The sequence below is a fragment of the Gobius niger genome (assembly GCF_951799975.1).
Source record: "Gobius niger genome assembly, chromosome: 2".
NCBI lineage: Eukaryota > Metazoa > Chordata > Actinopteri > Gobiiformes > Gobiidae > Gobius > Gobius niger.
The window spans coordinates 41,550,130-41,564,616 of NC_136853.1; the positions used below are offsets into that span (position 1 = coordinate 41,550,130).

Consider the following 14,487-nt stretch of genomic DNA (forward strand, 5'->3'; position numbering starts at 1 on the left):
TCCCTGAAAATCGAATTATGTAACAATGTCCTGTCCGGGTTAAGCAAACTCGCCGTGTTTGCAATGTCCCTACACTTTGATCGGGGGCACGTCTGAAATCAAATACAGATGAACTCACATATTCTTCATGGTACTCCTCGTACTTCTTCTTCTTCATGAGTCCGTTTGACAGAAACTTCTGGCTCTCAGCATCGTCGTTGTCGTCCAGATACTGGCTGCTGCAATGGGAATGAATATACGAGTCAATTCTGCTTCAAGTAAAAGTGTGTTTTTTCAATTGCAATTTATGTTTTAAATTCTGAAGGACCAACTATTTTGACAGACTCTCGCCTGACAAAATGTAATTGTAACTCTCCAAAATCAATTCTCTATTAAAACAGCATACTCTGTCCAAAATGAAGCATTATTGGAAGCAGAAAAAAAGCTCTTTAAATTTAAAACACTCACTAGCATAAAAAAATACAAATGAGTTAAAATGGCAGACACTTGATATCCACCACAACTATTGCTTTGTTGTAGCACGTTGGAGTTGTGGGTAGGGCTGCAACTAACGATCATTTTGGTAATCGATTAATCTACCGATTATTTTTACAATTAATAGATTAATCGCTTGGCTGTGAAAAGTGCATGGAAATTGTATTTTTGAAATTTTTTGACCACATAAAGCTAAAGTGACGCTTGAGGACATGTTGATGGAGTAAACCTAAAGTAAACATTTGTAGGAGGCTCTTTGTGCTAATTCTGCTTTCTGATTGGATGAGACAAAGATAGATATTTATGAAATTTACAATGTACAAAACACTGCAGACCCTAACTTTAAAAAAAAAGTATGTTTTCATCCAAAATACATAATTGTCATGTCTTTTTTGCTCTATTTTAGTCTGTGTTTACAAGAAAACGATTAATCGATTACTGAAATAGTTGACAACTATTTTAGTAATCGATTAGTTGTCGATTAATCGATTAGTTGTTTCAGCCCTGGTTGTGGGTTTAGTGTTCAAAGGGGGTCTAAAAATGTTATTAGGCACTAATGTACCAAATTGCATCATCTGCATAATCCTCAAGACTCAAGAACAGTTTGTGAACCACTGTGACAGGTCAAACATAGGAAGTATAAGTATAGGCTATATACACGAAGATAAAACGCTTATATTTTCAGAAACTTTCTTTGTAAGCATGAAGCCAACTTAGTAAATGTGTTTGACATGGTTTGACTCAGGTCTGTGAAAACGGCGCAATTCATCTTCCAGGCCTGTGTGAGGCGCTGTGACGCTAACACAGATAATAGAACAAGATGTGGAGGGCACATTCGCAGTAAACTTTTGTGGAAAACAGTGAAAATGAAACAGATTCAAGGATTTACGATCTACAGAGGAGACGAGGAGTTTATTCTTCAGATGTAACGGGACTAAAGCAGAAAAACCTGTGAGTGACTTTTACTGTCAGTCCAAAAACACAGACTGACTCGGCTTGACTGTTTTTCTACTTGTCACCTGTGGCTTGTGGACTGCAGTGGAGCAAAGAGGAGCGGAGTAAAACCATCACAGATCCATGAGGAAAACTCATCATAAGGTCAGTAGATTATGGATAACAGACACCACTCTGGCGCTGTGATGTCATCGTTTTAGTAAAAGTTGCGGAGATGTCGTAACAACGGTGCCACGTAAACGTCGTTTTGAGATCTTTCCACTCTGGGACTTGGGAAAATGTTCGTTTACAGACCCACAAAACACCGGGCTCGAATGGACGATACACTGGATTGATAATATGTTTGCGTTTGGTCCTCAGCTTGACTTCGTATAGACATGGCCATAATCTGGTAGTAAATGCAATAGGCAGGTGGCTGTAGTAACAGAAACAGTGCTTATAATGTTTTTTCCAAGACTGACATCGAAAGCAAACTCTGGAAACGAGACATTGTCGGTGAGATAAGAGAAAGAGTAAAGATTGCTGAGGTTTTGTGAAACCTCCTTGACGCACACCAAAGGTAACTCATGTTTGTAGTATAAATAGTGTCTGGTCACCCATTGCTTCTTCTCCATTGTTATCTGATGAGCAGTTTCAGTGTTTAGGGTCACCGCCAGGGTCTGTGTCCGAGGTCACCGTGGAAAATCCCCATGTGATGCATCATTGTTTCAGTACACAACGCTGTTTGCCAACTGGATACAGGGGTAAATAATGTTGGCGTTTATTGATTCCCACTCAAAGCAGTCTCATAAGTCTAAAGTCTGGTTAAGTCAAAAATAAAAATGAGGCGGCATTGACGTAAAATATATTAACCTCTTAACTCCCACCTGAGCTGAGCACATTTTCTCCAGTTCGACTTAAATCAAATCTAAAAGCTTCTTGAAAAAACTTTAACAAAATAGCGACAAAAAATGAGAAGAAAATGAGGATGAAAAACGGACAAAAATGGAACAAAAAAGCCACAAAAACATTATAAAAAGTAAAACAAATCTGACAAAAAAGTGACAAAAAAGGATAAAAAAGTTTTAAAAAAATCGGACAAAAAAGTGACAAAAAATTGTTAAAAAAGTGGCAAAAAAAATGATAAAAGTCTGATAAAAAAGTGACTTTTTTTTTTTTAAGTTTAAAAAAAGTCTGACAAAAAAATTACAAAAAAAATGATAAAAATCTGATAAAGTGACAAAAAATGATAAAAAAAAAAAAGTTTAAAAAAATCTGACAAAAAATCATAAAAAAGTGACAAAAAAAGATTTAAAAAAGTGACAAAAATGATTAAAAAGTGACAAAAATCTGACAAAAAAGTGATGAAAAATTGACAAAAATACGTGGCAAAAACGCAATGAAACAAAATGTGAAAAAAAGTGACGATAAAGCGGCAACAATGCGAGGAAAAAGATCCTCCTAGATCAGTTTTGTAGGTCTTTCAAAAGAGCCGTTACTCTGGGCTGTAGGCTGCAACCTTTTTGATTTGGGTAAAGCTTGAACCGGAGAAAATACACTTGGTTCAGGCGGGGGTTAAGAGGTTTAACTTTTGTCTCACGTAGCAAAGTTTCTGAAAATCTTCCATATCAAAAATCGAATCAAAATAGCAGTAATCGTCAGAAAACTCGCAATACCCCTTTAAACTACAGTGTAAGCGGTATTTGCGGTATTTGTTACCTGGCGATGGTGGACTTGTCATTGTCGATGGGGTCGGGGTAATGATCCTCCAGACTGTCCTGACTGTCATCGTCCTGAGTGGACACTTTCCTCAGCTCCATACGGTCCACGACACTCGGCATGACGGCGAGCACAGGGGACGAACGTCAACAAGTCACTGGGAGCGAAAAGCACGACGTATATCCACAAACCGGTTCCAGCTCGATTATCTGCAAAAAAAAACAAACACAACTGTTACTCGACTAGTATTTTGACACGCCTGCAGTCGGGACGTTCACTAGCTTTGGTTTAGGCGCAGTTTTTCCAGTTTTCAAACAGAAAAAAGGTTAAGTTTGAGTTAGTTTAACCTCTTACCCACCGCCTTAACCGAGCACATATTCTCCAGTTCGGGTTTACCCAAATCCAAAAGCTTTGTTCATGAAGCTTTTCGATTTAGGAAACTGGAGAAAATGTTCTCTGTTCAGGTGGGGGTTAGGAGGTTAAAGGGACTATAATGAAAAATTAAATGATGTATGTTCCTCCCTCTACATGTTCCAGCAATATCCTATGTCCCATGTAGAATGAGCTTAATATAGAACCTGCAGTTACACGTTTGACCTGAGGTGGCAGTAGTGAGTATAAAATGGCCAGCTTGCATCTTGCGCCTTCTTAATAGATTACAAACATCTTGATTCTTTGTGGGAATGAGTTTATAAGCTTGTTTCACAGCAACACCTAACCTGCACCAGACATGTTTTTAGCTTTAGTGCTTCTTCCGGGTTTAAGATTTCCCCAAAAAATAGTTCATGTTACAACACATACTGTTCTTAGTGGTGTCTTTTTTCCTCTGCAAACATGATATACAGCAAAGGGTTGATACAATGAGTTAAAATGAGTTCCAAGACAGAAGGAAAACAGACGGCCTCTCACCCATATATGGTCATGTTTGAAAACGGTTAAGGGGGAAAACAATTTGGAGAAAAATGTAAACTTTCTCTAATTATTCAAAAACTACTTTGACAAATGCTGAATTATGGATATAGTTTTCCTCTAAAGAAAGATACAAAGACATGGAGAGGAGCAAAGTGGTTCAACAGCCCATAAATACATAAACAACGGAGAATGCTAACATGATGCTAATGCTAATGCTAGCTACGACTGCCGTTTTTTCGCTTCTACTGAACAATCTGCTGAGAATAAACATCCATATGGACCCGAGTTAGACTTGACTTTATTTGCAGGTGATAAATAAATTAATAAATTATTTTTCACCAGAGACAATGGCTAAAAAGAGTGAAAAATTGTGTTTCCCAAAAGATTCTGTTTCCCCCCCTCGGCGAGGTCTGTATCTATCCTTTACGAATAATTTATTTCAATGGTAAATGGTCTCAGCTTATATAGTGCTTTCCCACCTACTCGACGTGCTCTAAAAAACAAGGAACCAGTCACCCATTCCCGCTCTCATTCGTGCACCGGTGTACGCAGCCCAAGGACACAACGACAATGTGCACCTGCGGGAGCCAGGATTTGAACCCCTGACCTCCCGACCACGAGACCTGCTCTGCCACCTGCACCACTGCTTACTTAGGGGGGAAAAAAGCTAAACTTCTAAGGCAAGACGAGATTACTTCGAGAGCAGTAAGTCAGAGACACTTCATAAATTATTCCAAAATGATGTGGGCTGTTTTTTTTAGATTTACGTTAGACTTCGGACCAGCCCATGTGTTCACCTAAATCAAACCCCGGTCCTTCGACAGCTGCAGACGTGTGTCGTCTCGCACTTATCTGCCTCGGCCTTGGAGAAGAACATACTTTAACTAAATGGAGTCACTGCAGAATACGGGCAGAGTGTGGCCTTGGAGATCCTGCTATGATACAAATGATCGAATCTGCAAATGTGTCAGTAATGCACCTTTTCTAACATCCCACATTTGCACCAAGTGGAAAATTACAGGGGGAATGCGAGTAATGCTGCCTTCATGAGATGAGAGAGATGATCCTTTCCAGTTGCAGCCACCAATACACTATTAACAAATAAATTAATGTGAGAAAGTTGTCTATAAACCGCTGAACTACTGCTGCTTTGATTGTGAAGTGGCAAAAGAGACAATATTACAATTGAGAAGCTAAAAAGGCTTCAAAACAATCAGCTGAAAGACATGAAACGTATTATCGCCTCTCTTTGTTGTGTTATCTCCCAGTTTCCCAGGAGGGGGCGTTCATGTGCAATTTCCTACTCGGAAAAGGGGTATTTACCATAATTACGAGAGCACATGAAGGCGGCATTAAGCTGTTGGTGATCAACTTAAAACACGTACAACAGACTGATCCTCCAGCCCTGACATGGCTCCCTATGTGCTCCCTGACAGGTTACAACGATGACATCGAAGGCAGAGGACAAATTACAATACGGGAACAATAACAGATCACATGACAAGATTTTCGCAATAGCATAGGCAGAGCTAAAGTCAAGACTAAAATAAACAAGTAGAAGAAGTTGATCCTTGGACACAGGGAGTGACATAAAAGGTAGAATCCATACATTTTCTCGCCTTTCTATCATAAGTGTAACCAAGTCTTGCCACAGACAAAACAACTCCATCAAACTAAGGACTATACAGAGTTTCAAAATGTTAAAATTATTTATGTTCCTCCCCAGCCATGTCCCATGAGCCCAGACCTGTTCACCACAACTGCCTCTAAAATCCTGGACTGTCAGAAAATTGTTAATTCGGGTCTGAAGAGCTTAGTATAGAACCTGCAGTTACACGTAAGACCTGAGGTGGCAGTAGTGAGTATGAAATGACGAACTTGCGTCTACCCCTTTAAAGAAAAAAAAAAAGTTATGTAATTCTCAGCACATTGGCATTACAAACCAGACAGACCTGTTTCATCCCTGTATCTGCAGCTGCTCCTGAGCCTGTCTTTTTTTTTTTTGCTTGCGGGACACGGCCCATGTGGACGCACACCAGAACAGCTAATCTTTTGGGCTGGCCTCCTGAGCGCGCCGGACACACACTTTACTCTGCCAAAAGTCTCAACCTGTCCGATCATATCAGATCAAATGACAATTGGTGTTTGGATTTGTGTGTCAAAAACAAGCGAAGAGAAGGATTATGAAGACGGCGCTTGATGTGATGAACGAATTGGATTTTCAAGGCAAAATCTCTCTTCACCAGACATTTTGTAGAAGATGCCAGAAAAGATGCAGTCAGTTAAACAAATCAATAAGATCAGTACATCAAGAATGAATATACTTCACATCAAGACCTGTACACAGTCAAGAAAATGTTGAAGATTTTTCTCTTTGCACTACTTTTTTGAGTTTTCTAGCTGTTTGACAAGTAGCTTGGGCAGTAAAGATGTTCCAAATTGTTCTTCCGAGTTAAATCATTAATGCATAATGATTTAATGCTTCTTCTAAGTCTGCACCTCTGCATCTTCCAACCAAACAGGTCTGTTGCATCAGCCAAACCTGCAGCCTGCCCTCTCCCTGCACTCACTAGTCACACTTGTAAGCTGGCAACAACATATAAAGGCTTAAACGCAAGCCTAATAGTGCATAAAACTGCAGCATTTGCAACAACTTTGAGAGTCGTTTTGAAAAGCTTCCCCCTGAGAGCAAAAACACTTTGCAAGAATAGGATTGCGGTGAATGAACGCATACTCACTCTGAGAAGTTTGTCCGATAAAACGTTCCCTTTTGAATGTAAAGACGACCCTTCAGTGCGGTACAGTAGCCAGTTAAGACGGACACACGCAGAGGGCTTGGAGCTGAATGAACTGGAATGCGCAACCCAGGTAACACGGCGGTGCTTTTAATAGAAGAAGGTAGGGCCTCTTTCGTCCAATCGCGAGGAAGACTCCGCCCCTCCCTTGGCACCGGCAGCACCACCACCCAAAAGCTGTGGGATTTATGCACATTTACTCAAATTTCAAAAAATTAGAATACAATATCTTCATTTGTTGACTTGCTGTGAGATAGTTCAACAAACATAAGCTAAAAATAAATAGATAAAATTAGGTTACAACGAAATAGTGACCCTAATTGAGTCGGTGTCCCTGTTAAATACCCTGCGGACAATAGGTTTACAGTCACGTGACGAGTCAGCTGACCGAACCGACTGACGCCGATTTATTTATGGATGTATTCTCATAAAAAGCCAACGACAATGTGATTGAGGGGTCACCGGAAAGCTGATTTTAAGACCCCCCTCCCCCCTCCCTCCCCATCCCGAAACAGGCCATCCAACTCCCCACCTACGCGCTGTTTGCAAAGATCGCCCCAGTCATGACCGTTTGGGAGGGAGGACGTGCCCGGGGTGGACCAATCAGAGGGGAGTCGGGAGATGTGGGTATAGTCTCAAGGCCGCGTCCCGGTCGGAGATGAGCCGTTATCTAGTCATGGAGTAAAAGTTGTCCAAACTCTTGAACAAACAGGTGGCATGTGACCAGTCAGCGGGCCCCGGTGTATGCCAAAGCACATCGGTTACATAAGAAAGTTTGCAATGAGGAAACTTTGGGAGCACACGAGACATGGACAGCATGTGCAGGTAGACAAGTTGTGAGTGTAATGATGACATTTAGGGGGTGCGACGTCAGTGCTCCCATTAAGTCCTGGAACTTTCCTTTCATGATACAATGTAGGCTGTAGATAAGATGGCGTCGCCGTCCCTCAGCCGGTTGTTACATGTTTGACACATCTTTTCAATTTTTTTAAGGACAAAAATCTGCCGCATTTACTATATGATTGCCAGACACCTCTGAATGTGAAAATGTGGTGAAAAGAAACAGCGAAAACTTCACATACAGTGATTTGAAGTTTGCATTAATCAAGCCGAGCCCAAGCCAAAGGGATTTAACAAAACAAAAACAAAACAGTGCCCGGGTGTGGCTTTTGTGACAATAGCAAACCTTGTCCAGGAGGGGAGCACTGTTAGATCTGGCAGCTCCGGACCTGCCGCATTAGGTGGGCTCGCCAAACACCCGTGGCCATTGGCGATGTCATGTAGAACACAATTTTTCCTCCAACCAGACCCTTTCTGTGCCCGGGACGGGGCGAGGAGACAGTAGAGGGGTGGTGGGGGTGAACACGTGCTTTTGTTGTTCGCGTTTTGGCCGAGGACAGACCGACACCACAGCGGCACCGGCAATACATCTTTCTCTTGGGACACCGAATCGAGTCAGTTTAACTCACAGTGGGATAAATAATGTTTTTAGTTTAACCTGTGAGAGCTTCTGGGTTGGGCAAGTTACATAAAAATGTTAATATATTCTATATTAGTGATTACATGTTTTAAAATGTAATATGTTTGTATTGCATTTTGCAGTTTCAAAAATGTAACTGAGTTACACTACTTTCAGTTACTTTTGAGTTACCTTTGGCAAAATATAAACTGAATATAATAATAATGCCACAGAGCAAAAGTGCAGTTAGAGATTTCCTTTTCCTTCTCGTTCCCTATTCTCTCTCTTTGTTTTGACGACATTTGCTTAAACTGACTGTTGATCTTTTATACCAGCTTGATCTGGCATGTTGCATTTTATTTGGGGGGAGTTTGGCATTTTTTGTTCATTCACTTAAATGCTCTTGTAACTCGAGTTACTTGAAATGTAATGACTAATATATTCCCATATTTTGTGTAAGTAATATATTATATTCCTTAGTTACTGAATAAAGTTTTTATTTGTGTAACTCGTTACTTTTGAAATACGTTGCCCCCAACACTGGAGAGCTTATAAAATGCTAAAGGAAGAACACGAGGGAACGCGATATGAAGAAAAGAATGCGAGGCTGCTATAGGACAGCATTGCGCTAAGTGCTGTCAGTAATAAACCACGCCTCAGTTGACGTCTCTTTTTTACAAGTAACGCCCTCTAGTGGCGCAGGCACACAGCACAACAGCTGTGCACAGGCGAGACGACCATCTCATTTGGAGCAAAGCTGTCCCTGCGCCAGGCGGAAGATCATGTCCTATATCTGTTTTTTTTTTTTTTTTCACATGTTTGAATCTAGTAACAACAGCTGCTCTAAACAGCGCTAAGATTCAAGCACCTAAAACTTAACCTCCAGAAAATCCGCAGGCCCTACACCCGACGATTTCAAACACAAACCACCCTCGCCTTAACTCTCTCGTCTCGCGCTCTGACGGGAAAAACCAACAGAAGACAGTTAGGGCCGTTCGAGCAGACGGCGTGTGGACAATGACGAGAGAAAGGCTGAGAAATCCCTTTGATGTCCATAATGGTGTCCCCCTGTGTCGAGCTGGAGGGGCATTCCTAACACTGCTTTGGAGAGAGTGTCGGGGGTCTTTCCACGGGTCCAGAGGCTGTTACCACCCAAACACCAAGCACAAAACTACGGTGGGGGAGCGGAGGTCAAAAAACAGGGACTCCCACAGCCGGCAGTACAGTAGACCAGGATGTGGGGAATAGACAAGAAGGCACTGTTGAAGCGCAGTGATTTGGAGCAAGTTACGTCATAAAGAGAAACAGATGGCTCCAGAACCAAATGAACGAGGAATGGGGCTCAAAGAGGACAATTGTGGTTTTTGTATTCAATATTTAAAGGCATTAATGCTATAACAATACAATGGCAAATGATTTCATAAGCCAGAACATCATACTGCGTAATCATCCAGTAACTTTCCTAACTAAGAAAATGAAAAGCTTTACGCCCAGTGTTTATTGTCGGCGCTTGCTTGTGTCACTACTACAGCATTTTTACAACCAACCAATAAATGCCTCTGGACTGACTTCCCCATCGCTTTGCTTCTGTTTGTTCAGAACGGGATTGCACGGCCAGCAGTGACGAAACACCCTGACGCAAATGGCTTGAACCCGAGGTATATGCAAAATGTTCCAATGCCCGAGCAGCTCACACTTAGTTTTGGTCAATCTCAATAATCGCATGGGACTTTATAATCGCCACTTCTTTGTTTGAAACAGCCTCTAGTGTTGGAGTTTGGATGAGACAATGGAAGATTGTTCATGAATCAGCTACATGATTTGTTTTCTACTGGACACACTATGCTTTTATATCATGATGTCAAAATAATATGTCCCATGATAGAGGGAGCTATTTGAGTTTACATTGTGAGTTTAACAAAGGACAGATCAATTATTTTAGTGTCGGAAATAAAATATTGAAGGAGATCGAATTAAAGGAACAGGCCACCATTTTTCTATACTGAGATATGTTCTTACCTGAGCTCAGACGAGTTGATGCGTACCTAATGTTGTTAGCATTTAGCCTCTCCTCCTCTCCTCTATGGGGCCAAACGGGGGTGAAGTTAGAAGCGACGTTTTCCTTATTTAAATACGCTTACGTGAGTAGTTACACGATCCAAGTTACACAAAATGAAACATGGATTTTCTAAGCGGCTTTAAAAGGAGCGCTATATTGCTGGGTTGCAGGTGACATCACAACATTCTAAAAGCCTATACTATTATATATAGAGGAAAAAATATTTTGCCTTTGAGGACATTTCTGGTCCTGTACAGAGAGATCATGGACCCAGTGACTGATATTAATGATAATTTTTTCTAATCCATACATTTTCTTTTTAGCTACGACTTGTGAAAGTGTAATGCTGTTTATAGGAAAAACTGGCTCCTGCCCCCTCGCTGGGTCCGGTGACATCATAATATTCTAGAACCTGCAACCCAGCAATAGAGATATTACTGCACGGACGTCGAAGTGCTCCTAAGGTGTTATTACGCCTTGCAATATAGTACCTCTTTTTTATCCGCATAGAAACTAGACACGTTTAATTTTGTGTAACTATACTTGGATCGTGTAACTGCTCACATAACCATATTTAAATAGGGAAAACATTGAAGAGCTTAATCGCTTCTAACTTCTTTCTAACCACCTTTTGGCCCCATAGAGGAGGGGAGGCTAAATGCTAACAACATCTTTGGTCGTTGTGCGTGACTGAGCGCACGTATAAAGACCAGACAGGTACGCATCAACTCGTCTAAGCTCAGGTAAGAACATATCTCAGAGTGGAAAAACAGTGGCCTGTCTCTTTAAAGCTTTCGTATGGCAGCGACAAAGGTTAAGGCGACCTAGAACAACATGCAGAATTAGTCATTGGGGGGAAAATGAGTGGGCATACCTTTCTAGACCTTTCACCTCTTATCATATTTACAATATAAAAAAACTATAGTCCATGACCCTGGACTCTCATGTGAATTAAAAACAACAACTTTCAGTGTTCGACAGCTGCTCCACACCAAGTGCCTGACAACAACAGCGCCATGTGAGGTGTTGTGTCCCCATCCTGGACCATGGGGTTGTTAACCTTTGCTTTTTTGAACAAAACATCCTCCGAGTCCCCGCACACTGACGTCTGCATGTCCTCCCAGAGTTCATAAAGTTTCACTGGACCTCCCCCTCCCCCTGCACACTCATGTAACATACAAACATGAGAGCACTGGGAGCTGGTGGCATCCGCTCTGGCTAAATTCAGCCGCTGCCTCGGCCCCGCAGGTCAAACCGCGCTGAATGCCACACACAGTTTGTTGTTGAGCTGGGAGTCACATGACTTGAAGATGTAAGCGAGGGCATCAGAAGATCATGCTCAATAAGAAGACTATGATAAAACACACACGCAAAGGTCTCTTGTGAAAAATATATCTCATACCGGCGGACACAAGATGTACGTAAATAAATAAGAAGCATTAGCCTAAACAGCACCTCATATAATAATTTACCATCGAAGTACCACCTCATAAAATCAGTTCCCCTGAGGCCTAGGGAGTTGTGGGATGACTTGTTTTAAAGCCCTGACTTCTTTCCAATGCAAAAAACTGAAAGTCTTTATCACTTTCGGTCCTGGGCTGTGTCCGAAACCATCAAATTATAGCCTCTATGTCCTAACCCTAGTTCCTGATCCTTAACTTTTCATGGTGTCAACTGTTAGATCTCAATGCAGTTAGTAAACTAGAGCTTCAGCAGCATTTTCCCAATTCGACCGTCCTTACTCATTGGAAGGGGAAGTGACCAACAGCTGCAGTTCTTCTTCTTTAAGGTTATTGGCAAACTGCAACAAAAGCGCATGCCGCCACCTACTCTATTGCATATGCAACAACATAGTGTCCAAATAAAGACATTTAAGAAGAAAAAAAAAAAGAACAATCCAGATGAATCGCATTTCCCTTTAGTGTAATTTTTATCTCAACAGCTGCTTCATAAAGCTACAGTTTGCAAATTAGCCATGCCGCTTAAGTTTCTAAATTAAAGCAAATGCCCAAAAGCACAAACTGCCGTCATTTAAGGCGAGGCGGCTCTTTAAAACGGTGACTGTGCTGTGATGACTCTAACATTGTCACTTTTATAAAGTTTGGCTTGTGCAGAATCTTATTCCATATTTTTTTAACTAAATGTGCGCCTGTCAGTCAGTCAATCAACAGTGGCTGCACATGAATCACTCAAGGGTTGGGGCGAGGGGGGTGAGGGGATTGGTGGCGCGGTGGCTTATGGGATGGCACACAGCTCCTAATCACCGGTTAGTTAGCACTAGAGGTCCTTATGCTAAAGTGGCTATGATAGTTAGCATTGAGGCTCCTTTTCCTAGCTGCTTCCTAACTAACAGACCAATTCGGAGGCTTCTTATCATGGCGGACGCTGACGCACATCCGGTTTGCCGTTAGATCTCTTACCAATCTGCTCGTTTCGGAAGGGGCCATGGAGAAATTGGCTTTTTTTTGGCACTAGATCAGCCGATATTCTAAAATCCCCAAATATCGTCGACCTCTATTCACTACTGCCTGGCTTAGATCAAGGTTCAAACAGTGTGAAACCAAAAAAAAGGGGTATAGACTCCGGTCATGACACTGGCGCTTGCTGAATGTTTCTTTTTTCCTGTGCATTCATGTCCATTTTCTGTTTGGAGATTTAATAACAAAAACAAACAGTGAATCCCCCATAATACTGGCCCCTGCCATTCATAATTAAGACCGTGATTCTGGAAGAACATTGTGAACGTAACCAATTAACCAAAGAATCTGATTGTGGAGGATCCAAGATACTGTTTTGTAATTTGCTACAAAACGTCCTCAATGAATGCAAGTTTTCTCAATCAATTAACATGCGCAACACTGTTCTGTAGTTAATAAGTTGAAAAGGTTTTACAATGCACTTAATAGCCCCTTGAAGCAGTCATTATGAGCTCCAACAAGTCCGCAGTTTACTTTGAATGCAGTTACATAGAAAAACAGTGTGAGGATTGTGCAGTAAAAATGACATCATATTAGCTAAACAACCAGGGCTGTATTAAAAAACAGTGAGCAGCCAAAAATTATACCGCAAAGTAGGCTACTTCAAAAAATAATGTTTGTAAATGAAAGCCTGTTATTTTTTTGGATGGTAACTTGGGTCAAGGGGGGATAATGCATTTTGATAGTACCAGATAAAGTAGGCCTATGAGTAATCCGTGCATATGCCATTATAGTGCTGTAACACACTATCCCAAATGCAGTTTTAAAAGTGAATCTGTACAAAGACAGCAGTGTGTGGGTGAAGCCGAAGAGTTCAGCTCAAGCCGCAGCATGTCGAACATTTGCAGAGAGCTGACTGTGTTTCTTAGAAAGAAATGACAGAACATGGATGCCTCTGAGCTCAGAATGACAAGTGCAATTTACTGCAGCAGTAAAATGTTCTTTAAATAATACAATGCCGGACAGTGTGATGCTAAGATTTTTCTTTTTTTGGTAGCCATGTTCCCCAGTACCAATTAAATGTTCCCTGATTTGAATGGATCAGTATATATACAAAGGATGTTTAAGGTGTACATGTTTCCAGCTCCCCAAAAATGCTCTCGCTAAGCTTTATCCTTGAATGCGAAGTGAAAAACACTCGCCATAGCTTCACTACTTCACTAGAAAGGGAGCGAGATGATGAAGTGGGAGGGGCTTATGGATCAGGAAGGGAAACTACTAGCACTTTTTTTTTTGCGGTTTTAGATCAACGTGGCATTTTCTAAGTGTAAGACAGTGATTGACCTCCTTAACTCCCGCCTTAACCAAGTGTATTTTCTCCAGTTCAGCTTTACCCAAATCTAAAAATGTTACACATTACTGTAATACCTCATTTGAAAGCTAAGACCTACCAAACTCATACAAACAGATCTTTCTTGACCATTGCTTTTATGTTGTGTTTTTGTCACTTTTTGTAGGTCTTTTGAGGCATTTTCCTCACTTTTTCATCACATTTTTGTCACTTTTCTGTCACTCTTTTATTGATTTTCTGTTGCTTTTCTGTTGCGTTTTCATCACACATTTTTGTCACTTTCTTGTTGCTCTTTCGTGGCTTTCGTGTTGATTTTTCATCACTCTTTGGTAGTGTTTTTGTCGCTCTTTTGCCGTGTTTTTGTCAAT

General features: G+C 41.2%; 1 protein-coding gene across 1 annotated transcript in view; it reads right to left on the reverse strand.

The window, feature by feature from the left end:
• Positions 1-14,487, reverse strand: part of slc38a4 (solute carrier family 38 member 4) — a 56,603-nt gene that overhangs the window by 26,316 nt on the left and 15,800 nt on the right. Inside the window, exons 2-3 of the mRNA XM_079552460.1 lie at positions 3,127-3,335; positions 119-218 (exon numbers count right to left, since the gene is read on the reverse strand). Coding sequence (XP_079408586.1) covers positions 119-218; positions 3,127-3,248 — 222 coding nt within the window. The 5' untranslated portion in view covers positions 3,249-3,335. The remainder of the gene's footprint in view (positions 1-118; positions 219-3,126; positions 3,336-14,487) is intronic.